At 45.8% G+C, this 15,856-nt stretch overlaps 1 protein-coding gene across 1 annotated transcript in view; it reads left to right on the forward strand.

The window, feature by feature from the left end:
• Positions 1–752, forward strand: part of QDPR (quinoid dihydropteridine reductase) — a 17,000-nt gene extending 16,248 nt beyond the window's left edge. The window contains exon 7 of the mRNA XM_024741846.1: positions 72–752. Coding sequence (XP_024597614.1) covers positions 72–177 — 106 coding nt within the window. The 3' untranslated portion in view covers positions 178–752. The remainder of the gene's footprint in view (positions 1–71) is intronic.
• Positions 753–15,856: the final 15,104 nt, after the last annotated feature.

Consider the following 15,856-nt stretch of genomic DNA (forward strand, 5'->3'; position numbering starts at 1 on the left):
CAGTAATGTGACTCTAAGCATGTGTCCAGATTTTTCCTTTTAAAATGTAAAGCTTCTCTTCTTTGTTCTAGAACCTTCCATGACTGGATCACAGAGAAAAACCGACCAAGCTCAGGAAGCCTAATCCAGGTGGTAACCACAAAGGGAAGGACGGAGCTTACCCCAGCGTATTTTTAAGCTATGTTTCATTGCCTGTGAGGTGCCTGTCAGAAAAGTCATTAATCTGTTAGCGTGGCCACATCCGGCCTTGCATTTTCTGTAATCCTGTTCGTGGTACGAGACAGTGAGTCCTATCTTTCTCTCATCTAATGTGCATTTGTTCTCCTAGGACAGTGTAACAGGTTTATGTGAAATAAAAACATGTGGAGCCCACAGATAGATAGCACTGTCAGTCTGCGTTAACCACGGAATTTAGGAGGTCTCAGGACGGCCCCCTGCGCTTCAGCGTCATGTTGAATTGATTTTGAGGCTCTGTTTCTGTGTCCCTGCCAGTGGCTGTGTCGACCTGACTAGTTCAGAGATTTGTTGGGTCAGGGACATTTGGACCCTGAGTTATTTTTGAATGTTATGTTTATGTCACAGCCGTAGTTTTTGTAGCCTTGAATTAAACTGCCATAAAACTCCTTCTGTAGTGTAAGCAAAATCCCGTGGACTCTGTTAAGGTACCTTTTTCCTGTGCATTTGCCAAGTACGCAAGAGAACTACTTGTGATTGTTTGGAGTTTATCTTCTTAATAAATGGACTTCATTTACTGTGTTGTCTTCTTTAATCAAAATGCATCTTATAGACAGTCATAGATGAAGGTACTAGAATCACAGGCTGCTAGTGGTCTTTAGCCTGATGTTCTCGAAAAGGGGAGTGGATTCAAATCCTGAAGTAAGTGTTCTCAGCACAGTGACAGAGGCACATTTCCTTCTTGTGCGTATCAGAATCTGAAGCTGGGGGGATGGCCCTGTGCATTTAGAAGCAGTGCCCCACGTGAATGATACCGGCCATTCTGATTGAGAATTAGTGGCCTAGTGTACCCCATCATTTTACAGGTGAGGAAACTGAGACCCAGAGCAATGACTTTGCATCCTTATGGCCAGTAAGTGGCAGAACTAAGCCCAGAACCCAGTCACTAGATGGCTGCTATTCATAAAGGCTTTTACCATGTGTTTTCTTTTTCAATTCTTAAAAAAAAATTTTTTTATTGAGGTAAAATTCACATAACATAAAATTAACCATTTTAAAATGAAAAAATTTGGTGGCGTTTAGTCTGTTCACAATGTTCTGTAAACATGTTCATCACCCCAAGATCCAGCCCCATACCCACTAAGTAGTCACTCCTCATTCCCCCTGTCTCCAGCCCCTGGCAGCCACCAATCTGTTCTCTGTCTGTGAATTTACCTGTTCTGGATAATTCATGTAAATACTATCATGCACTCTCTGGCCTTTTGCGTCTGGCTTCTTTCACTTAGCATGTTTTCAAGGTTCATCCACTTTGGAGCAGCTATTAGCACTTCATTCCTTTTTGTGGCTGAATAATATTCCATTGTTTGTATATACTACACTCCATTCATCCATTCATCTGTTGATAGACATTTGGGTTGTTTCCGCCTTTTGGCTGCCGTGAATATAGTATTGCCATGCATATTCCTGTACAGGTATTTGAGTACCTCTTTTCAGTTCTTTTGGATATATACCCAGGTGTGGGGTTGCTCAGTCATCTGGTAATTCTGTGCGTAACTATTTGAGGAGTCTTTTTTGATTCTTGACACTGCATTTCAAGGAGATATTATCCAACTTTTATAGGAAAGAAGATGTGAGCTCAGAAAGATAGGACTCATTTCTTCAAAGTCACCCAGTGCTGTGGTCTGAATGTTTTGTGTCCCCTCCAAAATTTGTACATTCATATCTTGAAATCCTAATGCCCAATGTGATGGTGTTAGGAGGTGGGGCCATTGGGAGGTGAGCCCTTATGTATAGGATTAGTGCCCTTTTAAAAGCAGGTCCAGCAAGATCCCTAGCCCTGTAGCCAAGTGAGGACAAAATAAGAAGTCTGTGACCTGGAAGAGGGCTCTCACCCAACCCTGCTGGCACCTTGATCTCAGACTTACAGGCTCCAGAACTGTGAGAAATCAACTTCTTTTTTTATCAGCCATCCAGTCTTTGGTATTTTGTTATAGCATCCCGAGTGGCCCAAGACCCCCAGCCAGAGAGCAGTACAGCTGGAAGTCACAGCACCTTACATGCCCACTCTTCCATCTCATCCTCCCCAAAATACCTGAGATAGATGGTTGCCGTTTTCAGATGAAGAAACAGTCCCATAAGTTAAGGGACTTGCTGAGGATACAATTAATTTCAGGAGACGTTTTCATTCCATTTAGAAACCAGACCATATCATTGATTATTTAGATGTGTTTCTTTTCCTTTCCTTAGGCCTTACAATCTGGTGACATGCCAAGAGAACGCAATGGGATCAGGTATGAGGAAGGTGGGATGTTTTTTCTCTTATGCTTTAGCCAGTCATTCAGCAAGTAAGTTTTGAGTGCCAGCTATGTAATAGGCGCTAATGTATGACAGGTAGTGAATGGAGTAGGCAAAGCCCTCTGTCTGCCCTCAATAGAGTTTCACTGAGGGCAGACACAATAAACAATGAAATATAGCCTGAATATAAGTTAGAGTAGGTGAAAAAGGTGTGAACTGTGAGAAAAGAAGAGCAAGGTAAGGGGGTTAAGGAATGTTGAGGAGGTGAGGTTGCAATTTCAGACAGTGTAGAGTTATGGACTGAATGTTTGTCCCCCCTGCAGATACCTATGTTGAAACACTAAGCCCAAATGTGGCTGAAGATGGAGCCTCTAAAGAAGTAAGTAAGGTTGATTGAGGTGACAAGGGTGGGGCCCAGATCTCATACAATTAGTGTCCTTATAAGAAGAGACACCAGAGAGTGCTTTCTCTCTGTCTGTCTCAGTGCACACACCAAGGAAGGGCCACGTGAAGATACACGTGAGAAGGTGGCCATCTGCAAGCCAGGAGAGTCCTTATAAGAACAAATCACCTGGCACCTTGGTATTGGACTTCTGACCTCTAGAAAATTAAGTTCAGTCCTTTGGGCCGCCCAGTCTGTGGTATTTTGTTATGGCAGCCAGAGCTGACTAAGACAGTGAGGGAGGACCTCATTTGAAGAGATGACATTTGAGCAAATCTTAAAGGAGGTGCAGAAGTTAGCCCCTTGGATATCTGAAGTATGAGTGTTTTAGACAAAAGCCCCACTGCATGAGTGTGCCAGGTATGGCTGAGGAGCTTAAGGAGAACTTGGGGACTGGAGTGGAGTGAGTAGGGTCAGTAAAGGAGCCCTTGTAGATGAGACCAGAGACGTGATCGTGTGGCGCAGAGGTTCCCAAACTTCCTAGATCCGTGGTGCCATTAGTGTCTTAGCAATTTTTCATTGCTAAGCCCCTGCACCAAAGGAAATACCTAACAGTGGCTTTATAAATAGTTAGATCCTAACAATCTAATAGTCACGGTGGGACAGATATCGCTGTGTTAATCTAGGAGATGGAAACTATCCTGTGAATTCGCTGGGGTGCCTGGTGCACAGTTTGAAAATGGAAAATGTAAGGTGGTGTGCATTTTAAGGACTTCGGCTTTGACTTTTGGCAGCCGTTGTGGGGATTTTGAGCAAAGGCATGACATGATACATTTTAAAAGATTGCTCCAGGGCTTCCCTGGTGGCGCAGTGGTTGAGAGTCCGCCTGCCGATGCAGGGGACACGGGTTCGTGCCCCGGTCCGGGAAGATCCCACATGCCGCGGAGCGGCTGGGCCCATGAGCCATGGCCGCTGTGCCTGCGCGTCCGGAGCCTGTGCTCCGCAACGGGAGAGGCCACAACAGTGAGAGGCCCACGTACCGCAAAAAAAAAAAAAAAGATTGCTCCAGCTGTTATGTTGAAGATAATCCTGAGACTGTTGTGATGATCCAGGCAAGAAATGATGGTGGCTAGGGTGGTAGCGGTGGAGGTGGTGAGAGGAAAGTGTATTCTGAAGGTAGAGTCAACAGGATTTCCTGGTGGACTGAATGTGCCGGTGAGAGAGAAGAGTCAGAGATGACTCCCAAGGTTTTTGACATGAGCAGAAGGAAGGATTGAATTTTTTGCCAAATGTGATGGAGAAGGCTGTGGATAGAGCAAGTTTTGCTGGGAATATCAGAAATGTAGTTTTGGACTTACAGGTTTGCTCTTTCCTATCCCGGTGGTGACGTCGAATTGTATTTTGAGTCTGGAGTTCAAGGGAGAGAACTGGGATGGAGATGAAACTTGGGGTCATGAGCATACAGTTGACATTTATTTATTTATTATATTTTTTATTGGAGTATAATTGCTTTACAATTGTGTGTTAGTTTCTGCTTTATAACAAAGTGAATCAGTTATACATATACATATGTTCCCATATCTCTTCCCTCTTGCGTCTCCCTCCCTCCCACCCTCCCTATCCGACCCCTCTAGGTGGTCACAAAGCACAGAGCTGATCTCCCTGTGCCATGCAGCTGCTTCCCACTAGCTATCTACCTTACGTTTAGTAGTGTATATATGTCCATTCCTCTCTCTCGCTTTGTCACAGCTTTAAAGCTAAGAGACTAGCTGAGATCACTAAGGGAGTGTGTCAATGGCATCTAGGAGGTGGAAACCACACAGTGATGTAAGCAGGGCAAGTTTAACATGAAGAATTATTGAATAACAAGAGATTAACTATAAAGGACTAAAGAGAGCCCCAAAGAATACCTTTTGGCTGGTGGAGAGTACTCAAGGAAAGACACATTTGGAAGACAGACCCCTCCCCAAGGCTGGGATCTGAACCTCATTGGAGCCAGGATGGTTGTGGGTCCGTGGATGGCACATGCCACATGCCACATGGTTGTGGCTTCGCTGGGTTTCCTGGGCCAGTGCTGCTCTACAGTCACTGGGGAAGCAGGAAACACCCTGTCAAGGTGCAGGGAGACCGAGGCTAGAAGCACTCCCACTGGGGTGCCTTTGAGACTCCCTAGGGATCCCGCCCATGGGGTGCTGCCGAAACTCAAGGCAAAGCTGTCCCTGGGAGTGCTGCTTCATGTCTCCCACACGCACGTGGTATCCATGTGGCAGGAGCAGAAAGGAAACACACCAGAACCAGGAGGAGAAGCCCCTTCTTCTTGCAGGGTTTCCAACACTCTCTGTTGGCAAAACTTTGCGTGATGTCAACTGCGCAGGAAGGCTCACAGGGTCTACCTGTGAGCAGCCCATGAAGGTGACCTTGGAGCAGTGCGGCAAAACACTGGCTGTTATGGACTGAATGTTTGTGTCCTTCCAAAACTCGTATGTTGAAAGTCTACCCTCCCAATGTGATGATGTTAGGAGGTGGGGCCTTTGGGAGATAATTAGGTTAAGAAGAGATCATTGGGTGAAACCCTCATGAATGGGATCAGTGCCCTTATGAGAGTCATGGGACAGCTTGTTTCCCTCTACTCTGCTCTCTGCCACGGGAGGACACAGTGAGAGGTCAGCATGCTGCAGCTGAGAAGTGGGTCCTAACCAGGACCCCTGATCCAGACATGCTGACCCCCTGATCTCAGGCTTCCAGCTTCCAGAACTGTGAGACATACGTTTCTGTATTTTTATAAGCTACCCAATCCATGGGAGTTTGTTACAGCAGCCTGAACTAAGCCACTAGCAAAACATTAAATGTGTGCAGAGAAGATGACCATGGACTGAGCTCTCTAGGATGGGGAAGAAGAGGAAAAATCAACAAAGAACACTGGAAGGAGCAACCAATAAGGCAGAATGTGCAGTCCTGGGAGTAAAGTGAAGAAAGTGTATCGAGAAAGAAGGAATGAACAGCAATGCCAAATGCTGCTGGGAAGTGAAGGAAGATGAAGGCTAGAAACTGACGATTGGACTTAGCCATGGGGAGTTCACGGATGGTGCTGACAAGCACTTTCAGTAGATCAGTGGGGGTCAAAGATTAGAGTGAGCTTAAGAGAGCAGGGGAGAAGAGGAATGGGTGTACAGACGCCTTTAACTCAGTTAAAGGAGTTAACTCTGTTAGAGTCTTCTAAACTTTATCCTGGAACAGAATCTAAAAAAGTCTACCAGGCTTTTGGGTCTGCTTTGTTCTCATAGATTTACTTTATTGCCGAAGCCCTTTCTCGGGGAGCTGATCTGAGGCATGTAATTTGCAGCCTGGTTTATGGCATCTTTTGATTGCCTTCACCTGAGCTCACCTTAAGTGCCCTTGTCCCAGGTGCCCATTTCCTGCCACACTCCAGAGGTCGGCCTCTGCTCCCTCCGCAGATGGGCTCTCACCAGCTCAGAGGTCAGCCTCTGCATTCCTGGTTCCTCTTCCTCATGGATTCTTAAGGGGTTCACATCCAGGGGCAGTTTTTGCTGGGACACATGTTTTCCTCTCTTGAGGTCCTTGCCACAGGAGGCTGAGGGATTTATCCGACTGGAGAGACTGGGCATGAAGAGTGACTGGCTGGCCATATGGAGCAGGGGCCAGGCCACCACATGGACTGTGGCAGTGTAGGTCTCCCACTCCCCTGCCGTCTCTCTCGCCTTTTTGTCTCCTTTTGCCTGTTCCCAAAGGTTAGGAACTAGGAGGAGAGGAGGGATGAAGGTTACATTCCCCTGAACTCCTAAAGCATTATTTTCCATTTTGCATCGCCCCATCCTCAGTGTTGAGTAAATGTTGAATGAGTGGATGAAAGGCAGGCTTGGAGAAGTTAACCAATCAGTGTGCTCCTAGTACGTGATGCAAGTAAGTGATGGAGCCAGCTGTCCACAGGTCCCCACCCCTTGTTGCTTGTGTGATACCCTGGCTAGAGACCTAAGACTGTCATTTCCCTTCCCACAGCCAGTTTTTAAACCATCTTATTTCTTCCCTCTGCTATTTTGTCCACCTCTCATCTCCCCTGTGGCCTCTCCCAGGCTGATGGACTCAAGTGCACCTTGTTTGCATACCTGGCTCTGCCACATGGTAGTGGAAGGACCATGAGCAATGGGCCAGAACTGGTCTCTTTTCTCAGCCCCGTTCCTTGCCCTTCTCTGTCCTGCTCTGTATTGCAGGGACCTGCCTTTCCCAGGCTCCCTTGCCAACTGTCTTCCTATAGGTTTTGGCAGTGGGGTCCCTTGTGGAAGACTGAAGGGGGGCAGAGGGGAGAAGCCACAGTATCTCCATGTCCCCTCCTGCCTTTGGTGGCATCTCTGGGGGCAGTGGCATCTTTGGCCATGGCAGGATCACTTCCACAGCCCCAGCTCCCACTGGCCAGCCCCTCCCCTGTGGGTCACCTCACCATCCCACGTTTGGATTCTGGATTTCTCCACCTCGCATATGGCTTATTTCCTTTATTAAATCCCCGCCCACCCCGTTTGAGTAGTTTCTGCTTGCTGGCTGGTCCTCGCCTGTGAAATGGGAATGATCATAGCTGCCTTATGGAGATTCAGTGAAATAGTACATGATTATTTACTCTTATTATCATACTTCAGGGGGAAATAGTGGGCCTGTTTTAGGAAAGAGTATGTTTTGACTTCTGCATTTTTAATTTGCCTCAAAATCATTGGTCCTCAAGTTCACTTCTCACTCAAGGGAGGTGGTGGCAGTATCACCACTCACCCTTCCGGACACTCCTGAGGGGCTGGATCAGTGCAGCCGAATAACCTGGGACTGGAGAGAGACCCTCCCAGTGTGCCCACGTTCCTTCTGTGGCAGGTCAGCTCAGCCGGGGACCTCGGGAGAGCGGTGCTGCTACTCTAAGCCTGTTCAAGTCACAGCTGCTTACAACCCTAGAAAATGGAAAGGCTGAAGTACTGTGTCTAAGGAAAATGCGAAGGCAGACACTTCATCCAAAGTGCAGCCGAGAGCCTCTCTGGGGGCTTGGAAAGAGGGCTGGGAAGGTTCTGCTTCTGGGTCTCTGTTGGTGGAAAAAAAACGGGGTTGAGTCCGATTTTTTCCCCATAGATCAATTCCATTGTGACACTCTATCACTTAGATTAGAATAAATACCATTTGGGACATTCTAGGGGGAAGAAGCTCCACGGAGGCTAAGGGAAGCACATTAGCTAGAGAATCCTACTCAGCCAGAGGCTTCTGTTGTCTTGGGGTCCAGACCAGCCTGTGTGCAGGGGATTATGGGTAGAAACCTGCTGTGTTTCTAGAATGTTCTTAGCATTGAGAGACTGTGTCCTGAGGAATACTCCCAAGTTAAGCAAGTCCCTTTCTGGCCTCTGCCTCAGTTTCCTAGAGATACATTTGCTCCATTTTCAGGGAGAATTTCTTACTAAAATTTTTGCCAATTACGTTATCTCTGGATAAAGTAATTTGGACTAGAAGTCTGACTGAGAGAAAAATTAAATGTCCCACTTCACTGGTTATTTAAGAACTGCAAACTGAAACAATGAGATGGCAGTCGTACTAGGTAAATGCAGGGGAGCAAATTTGCCACGGAGACGTGTATCTTTGGCATGAGGATTGTTTTAGACTGATTATCTTTAAGAAGAAGATTCAGGAATTCCTTCTTTTGACCTCTCCCTTAGCTGCTTAAAGAATTTAGATAAAGGGACTGTTCCCAGAATAGAGCTACCACCAGATATCTGCAAAGAATATGGGCCAGGTGTGGTGGGAGAGAGATCAGAGTCCACTCTGTGTCCCTTGTCTCTGCAGGGCCTAGGAAACATTTGTTTATCAAACATTTTCTTTTTCATCTTCATGTGAATTGTCTTTCTGCCCTTTGAAGTCCCCAAACACTACCCTCAACGTCCTCTTTTGTCTTTAGCTAAAGATGGTATTTAAGGTGAGGGCTTCAGCCATTTCGGTGAGTTACTACTATTTTCCTGGGTCTCTCCCATGCATACATGTTATTAAACTTTTATTTGATTTTCTCCTTTTAATGTGTCTCATGTCAATTTAATTCTTAGCCCAGCCAGAAGAACCCAGAAGGGTAGAGGAAAATTTCTTCCCCCCCACCCCCCGACACAAACTAGCAACTAATTTTAAAGCATGTGCTGACATGTGTTTTTGAACCCTGTTGGTGGGAGGGCCGCATAGAACTGTTTAGGAGAGTACCTTGATACTCTGTCAATACTCTTAACACTTTTCACCATTTGATCTAGTAATCCCATATCTTAGATTCTATGAAATAATCAGAAACAAGACACAATGGATAAACAGCAAGGCGCTACTGTATAACACAGGGGACTGTATTCAATATGCTGTAATAAACCATTATGGAAAAGAATATGAAAAGGAATGTATATATTGGTATATATGAATCGCTTTGCTGTACAGCAGAAATGAACACAACATCGTAAATCAGCTATACTTCAATAAAATAAAAAGAGAGACAAGGACAACAAATATAACAAATAAATTAATTCCTGCATCATTAATTACTGTAATCTTTGAAAGAACTCAAAAGACCAACAATAAAGTATTGTTAAATAATCACTGTAGCTAACATTTATTGAGCACTTTCTATGCTGTAGGTACGGCTTTACAAGGATTAACAAATCCTCACAATTCTATTGAAGAAACTCCTATTTTTAAGTCCATTTTACAGTTGAGAAGAATGAGGCATAGAGAGAAGTTACTCACCCAGGTTTACACAGGAGGTAATGAGAGCCAGGATTTGAACAGGCATTTCGACTCAGTGTTTGTGTTCTCAGCCACTACACTACAGCAGCCTGCAAATAAGCCATATGATCAGCACAATTTAGTTATGCCAATAGCAAATATAATACCATTATCAAAGACCACATTTTCAAACACTTCTTATTGATATGAGACAATCCTCAAGGAATGTGAAAATTATCTGTTGTGGAGAAATAGATGTTTGGTTAATAAAGACTTCATGCAGAATGCTTTTTTTTTTTAAGCATATTTATTTCCATGGGCAGAAGCAGACCCAATATTTTGAAGATAGTTTTGCAATGTCACTTTTTTGTAGTGTTTGTTCTGAATTCACAGTTTTCCTGTCTGATCTTCTAAAGCAGACTTCTCGGGAGGCAGATGGAGGGGCTTGCAGTTTAGGAGGCCAATAGCTGGTTAGCAATAGAGAGGCAAACAAGTTCTGAATCAGCATTTCAGCCCATGGTGACGCTGGGCTTTTAGCTGCTTGTGACTTCACGTGTAGAAAAGGGAAACACTCAGATGAGAGGAGTTTTTGAAATGTCCACTTGGTGGAGGTGTCAGCTTAGGTGGAAGTGTGATTGGCTTGCTTACCTGCAAGTAATTTTCAGTGCTGTTTCAGTGACTCTTGGAAATTGATGCCCCAGACAACTCCTAGCTCCTTCAAACCCAGATTCTACAATGATAAATAAACAACTTGCAACAAGAAGATGCGTAAGTTCTGGCGATCTGATGCACAGCATAAGGATTATAGTCGATATTGCTATATTATATACTTCAGAGTTCTAAAAGAGTAGATCTTAAATGTTCTCACCACGGAAGAGAAATGATAATTCTGTGATGCGATAGAGATACTATTGAAAGCTATGGTGGTTATCATATTACTCTATATAAGTGTATCAACCAACATGATGTACACCTTTAACTTATACAATGTTATATATCCGTTATATTTTGATAAAAACAAAATCCCAAACCCTAATCCAGTATTTGGTGTGATTATTGCCTGTTGCACCCACAGGACTGTAAGCTTCATGGGGGCACTGCACTGAATGTCAGGGCTCCCAGATACTGCCTCAGTCCTCTTCTTCCTCTAACTTTAGTTAGTTGTCAAAAGGACCATCTAGGGAGCTTATTAAAAATGGATTCCTGGGACCCTCCCCAGATCTGAATCATGGTTGTAGGGTAGAGTCATGTATTGGTTGTCTGCTACTGCATAACGAATAGTGGCTTAAAAGAACAGTACTTACTGTCTCCCACAGTTTCTGTGGGTCTGGAATTTGGAAGGGGCTAATTTGGGGATTCTGGCTCAGGGTCTCCCATGAAGTTGCTGTCAGATGTCATCTGGAGGCTTGATTGGGGCTGGAGTATCCACTTCCGAAGGTGCTAGGAAGTTGGACCCAGGAACGGTACAGGACAGGAAGGACGTGCTGGACTAGTTCAGATATATTCAGCCACACGTGCTGTATGGGAATGGCAGAGTTTTAAATGCTGGTTCTTTGGTTGGGTGCATCCCTGCTTGAGTCCTCTGACCAACAACCCTGAATATAGTTTGCTCCTTGAGCAGGCGTAACCCTCGGCTGCTAACCTGCCATGGTTCCCTTCTGCGCTGGGCCACTTTGTCTTTCCAGGCCATTCTCCTGGGCAGTGTCCTTTACAAGATGCCTCGAGGTTGGCTCCTTCTCACATGGCCCACATCTGGCCTGTGGGAAAACATAAGCCTTTGCCCCCTGTCACTTACAGAGAAGGGAAGGGAAGTGCCATAGCTCTCCAGTAGTTCTCACCTAGGACATTGTCTCCCCCTCTGCAATCTCTCCTCTGTCACAGACTGGAGGTGGGTGTCAAGGACTCTGGTAAAGACTTCCCAGGCTGTCGATGGGCCCTGCATAAATGATCTAATGCTGTGTCTGGGCATGTGGGGACCTAGTACCTATCACGTTCTCACCTGTGGGCATCAACAGAAAAACTGTCACACCAGGTCCCTTTCAACATCCTGTTCCATCTCTCCATACTCCAGCGCTAAAGCTTCCTAGGAGCTGCTTCACCCTTCCCACTTGGGTGTCCCAGAGGTAACTTGAACATGATATGTCCGAGCTTAGTATCCATCCCTGTCTTAGTCCATTCTGGCTGTCTTGGTTGGCAGGGGCTGGATCATGAAGGATCTCTGTTCAGTGAATTTTGTCTTGCAGGCATTGGGGAACCTCTGAAAGCTTAAAACATTTTTTTCCACTGTGAGGCTTTCCGCTTCCTTGCATTTTAGCAAATCCAAGCAGTGTGAAGGACGTCCACAAGGGGGCAGGCGTTGGCAATAGATGGGAATATTGGTGTGGAAAACCCGCGTGTGAAACTGGTTCAATTTTCTTTTCCTTGTGGGGCCTCTGCTCAGCTCTCTGAGTAGGTCTAAGATGGACACGTAACCTCAAGCACTGGAGACTAGCTGCTGTGCATCCTGACTTTTTTCTCTCTCCCTGCCTTCCTCCTTTCCTCTCACTCTTTCTCCCCTGCATCCTCTTGTGTACTTTCTTCACTGAAGTGGAAAGTCAGGTTTAAAAAAGTAGTAGATACTTCCTAAACATGACCAAGCTTGCAGCGTCTTAAAAGCCCAATCTCCACGCAAACAGATGACGACACACACGCGAGAAACAACAACAGTTCAGGCTGCTAGAGTGTACACAAGCCACTGGGACAAGGACCTGTTCCCTGTCAGTATGTCAGGAGTCCCTGTAAAGTTCCCATCACCTGTACAGGCTAGGAGATGGTAATTGATTCCAATTCAGGTCTCACTGACGTTTACTGAATGCCTACTGTGTGTCAGGTTCGGTGCTGGGAGATCGAGACTATGTTATTTCACCGAATCTTCACACCAGTACTTTGAGCTCAGTAGGCCTTTCCCTATTTACACATAAGGCAATTGAATCTCAGAGAGATCATGCCGCTGGCAGGTCACAGAAACATAATGTAAGGCAGAGTTTGGACTTCTTACTCTAGTGTTCCTGCCATTAAACCACACTGGATTGCTTGATTTAGCCCCATCTCCCAATGTGAATATGATTCAGGGTGACCAGTGTGGGGAAGAGAGAGGCAGCTTTTTCTTCTGATGTCACCTAAGCTCAGTGCATAGATGCTCCAGAGGGAGAGAAGAGGCATGAGGGGACAGGGGCTGTCATTGTTCTTTTTGACTCCAAGTCAGTCAGAGGCTGGAGGGCTCAGTCAGGGGAGCAGACTTAAGGGAGCAGAGAGTGAAAACTTTGGACAGCTTGGTGGTCTGTGACCCTTTGCTCAGCCAGGGACTGTCCTGGATAGTCCTGGTGGCCAGCATAGGGCTGGGGTCCAATAAATATTTGTTCTACCGAACCCCTTGTACAGATGGGAAGACAAAGGACCAGGGGTCTGGCTATGACCAGTTTAAGGTCAATGAATGGTCGAGCAAAGTGTGGAACTCTGGGGGCTTTGAGTGTTTCCTTACACCAGTTTTTCAAAGTATGAGCCATTCCATCGGGGTATGTGTACAGGGAGATGTGGGGTGGGACACAGGAGAATGCTTTCTATTTAATAATCATCTATTTTATATAAAAATATATAGCAAGCTTTCAATTCCACGGATATTACGGCCAGGATGGGACAAAATTAGATAGCAAGTAAAAAGTGGATCGATTTAAATGTTACATAAAGAATACACTAGAATAGCCAATACAATATTGAAGGAGAAGAACAAAGTTGGAAGACTGATGCTACTTGACCTCAAGGCTTCCTGTAAAGCTACAGTAATCAAGACAGTGATGTACTGATGAAAGAATAGACAAACAGATCAATGGGACAGAATAAGGAGCCCAGAAATAGACCCCGATAAATATAGTCAACTGATCTTTGATAAAGGAGCACAGGAAACACAACAGGGCAAAGAAAGTCTCTTCAACAATGGTGCTGGACCAAAAAAGTTAATCTAGACACAGTCCTTACATCCTTCAGGAAATTCACTCAAAATATAGGATCATTTCCCCATTTCGCAGGCTTAAATGTAAAATGCAAAACTATAAACTCCTAGAAGATACCATAGGAGAAAACCTAAATGACCTTGGTTATGGTGATGCATTTTTAGATACACCACCAAACATATGATCCATGAAAGAAATAATTGATAAGCTGGACTTCATTAAAATTAAGAAGTTCTGCTGTGTGAAAGGAAGTGTAATAGAGGCGGAGCGGGCACGCAGCTGTTATCGCGAGACCCTGAGTCTCGCGGGCGTAGGTGCGGCTGCGCAGGCAGTCGGTGTGGGCCTCGCGGCAGAGAATGCGGGAAGAGGCGGATTGCAGCGTTCTCCCCGGGACCCTCCGGGCCGTCTGGCCTTGAGGCCGGCGGGTGAGCTGGGGGGCCCGGGGAGAGCCTGAGGGCTGTGTCCTATAGAGCTCCAGAGACCTCACCACGGCCGCCGCCTGGCCGGGCCTAGGCCTTGAAGCAGCAGTGACCCTTCTCCCTGCATCCCCACCTCGTCGACCTAATGGTGGTGGCAGTCACCATGGGTCACAATCCACGGAGGCCTCAGCAGCTGGAGTATATGGACACGGCCATTAAGGTAACGTTTTCAACCAGCTTCCGTCTCTCCGTTCAATTTTCAGAACTTGGTACAGCTGAGATGAGTTGTCTGCTCCCAGGAGGTGGCCAGAGGTCAGGGTTAGGTGTAAGGACAGTGCACAGCATTACTTGAGGTCCACCCCTGTGGTTAGGGCTTTTCTCAAAGAAGGGCCTCTGGGAGCTGGGAATTCACCTGCTGGCTGTTTGCTCCATTTGAGCCTATACAGGTGATTCTCTCCAGCTTAAATGAAAAGCCTAAGGATCGGTAGATCCTGGGTGCCTGGCTCCCTCAGTGATGACGGCTGGGCAGGGTCTGGGGACCTGGCCCTGAGGGCGCCGACAGCTGAGATCTGCCTCTTTAGTCAGGCCTGGGCCCGTGCAGGAGGATCCAGACTGGGTGCTGGACGAAAGGTCCTGGGCCCGTTACCCGGCCCGTGCAGCGACCCTCTCCTCTTAACCAGGGCCTGCACCTCAGAGGGGGAAAGTTGAGCCTTGGGACCTTGCCCCTTCTTGTCAGAACAGAGAATAACCTTTGTTTTGGAGGAGGTTTATGGGAACTCTATGACCTGACTGTGACCTGACCTCAAAGAAAGACTCTGACACCAAGAGGTTTGCAAGAACTAACCATGCCCCTCCCTCACCTTTCCTATAAAAGGGCTTTGCTGGAAGCTTTCGAGGAGTGCAGGGATTTTAAGGCATGAGCACCCGTCTCCTTTCATGGGCCTACAGTAACCCTTTCTCTGTTCCCAGCTCTGATGTTTTGGTATTGTTTGGTCTCACTGTGCTTCAGGCGCATGGACTTGTGTTCGATAACAAAAATATCAAGTGAATTAGAAGAAAAGCCACAGACTGGGGGAAAATATTTACAAAAAACACATTTGTTAAAGGACTGTTAGCCAATATACCAAGAACCCTTAAGAAACAACAATAAGATAACAAACAGCCCAATTAAAAAATGGACCAAAGACTTCCACAGATGCCTCATCAGAGAGGATATACAGCTGGCAAATAAGCATATCAAAAGATGTTCCATATCATATGTCATTAGGGAAATGCAAGTTAAAACAATGAGATATCACCACACACCTATTAGAATGGCCAAAATCTGAAACAACGACACCATATGCTGGTGAGAATGCAGTGTGTTACAGCCACTTTATAAGACAGTTTGGCAATCTCTCACACACCTAAACATACTCTCAGGTACGATCCAGGAATCACCCTCCTTGGTCTTTACCCAAAGGAGTTGAAAACTTACGTCTACACAAAACTCTGCACATGAAAGTTTAGAGCAATTTTAATCATACTCGCCAAACCGTGGAAGCAACCAACATGTCCTTCAGTAGGTGAATGAATAAATGAACTGTGGTCCATCCAGACAATGGAATAGTACTCAGTGCTAAAAAGAAGTGCACTGTCAAGCCATGACAAGACATGAAGGAAACTTAAATGCATATTATTAAATGAAAGAAGTCAATCTGAGAGGGCTACAGACTGTATGATTCCAACTATATCACATTTGGGATAAGGCAAAACTATGGAGGTAATAAAAAGATCAGTGTTGGTGGCGGGGGTGGGTAGGAGAAGAGATGAATGGGCAGAGCATAGAGGATTTTGAGGGGAGTGAAAATACTCTGTATGATATC

Source organism: Neophocaena asiaeorientalis, unplaced genomic scaffold, assembly GCF_003031525.2.
Source record: "Neophocaena asiaeorientalis asiaeorientalis breed wild unplaced genomic scaffold, Neophocaena_asiaeorientalis_V1.1 scaffold218, whole genome shotgun sequence".
In the NCBI taxonomy this organism is placed as follows: Eukaryota; Metazoa; Chordata; class Mammalia; order Artiodactyla; family Phocoenidae; genus Neophocaena; species Neophocaena asiaeorientalis.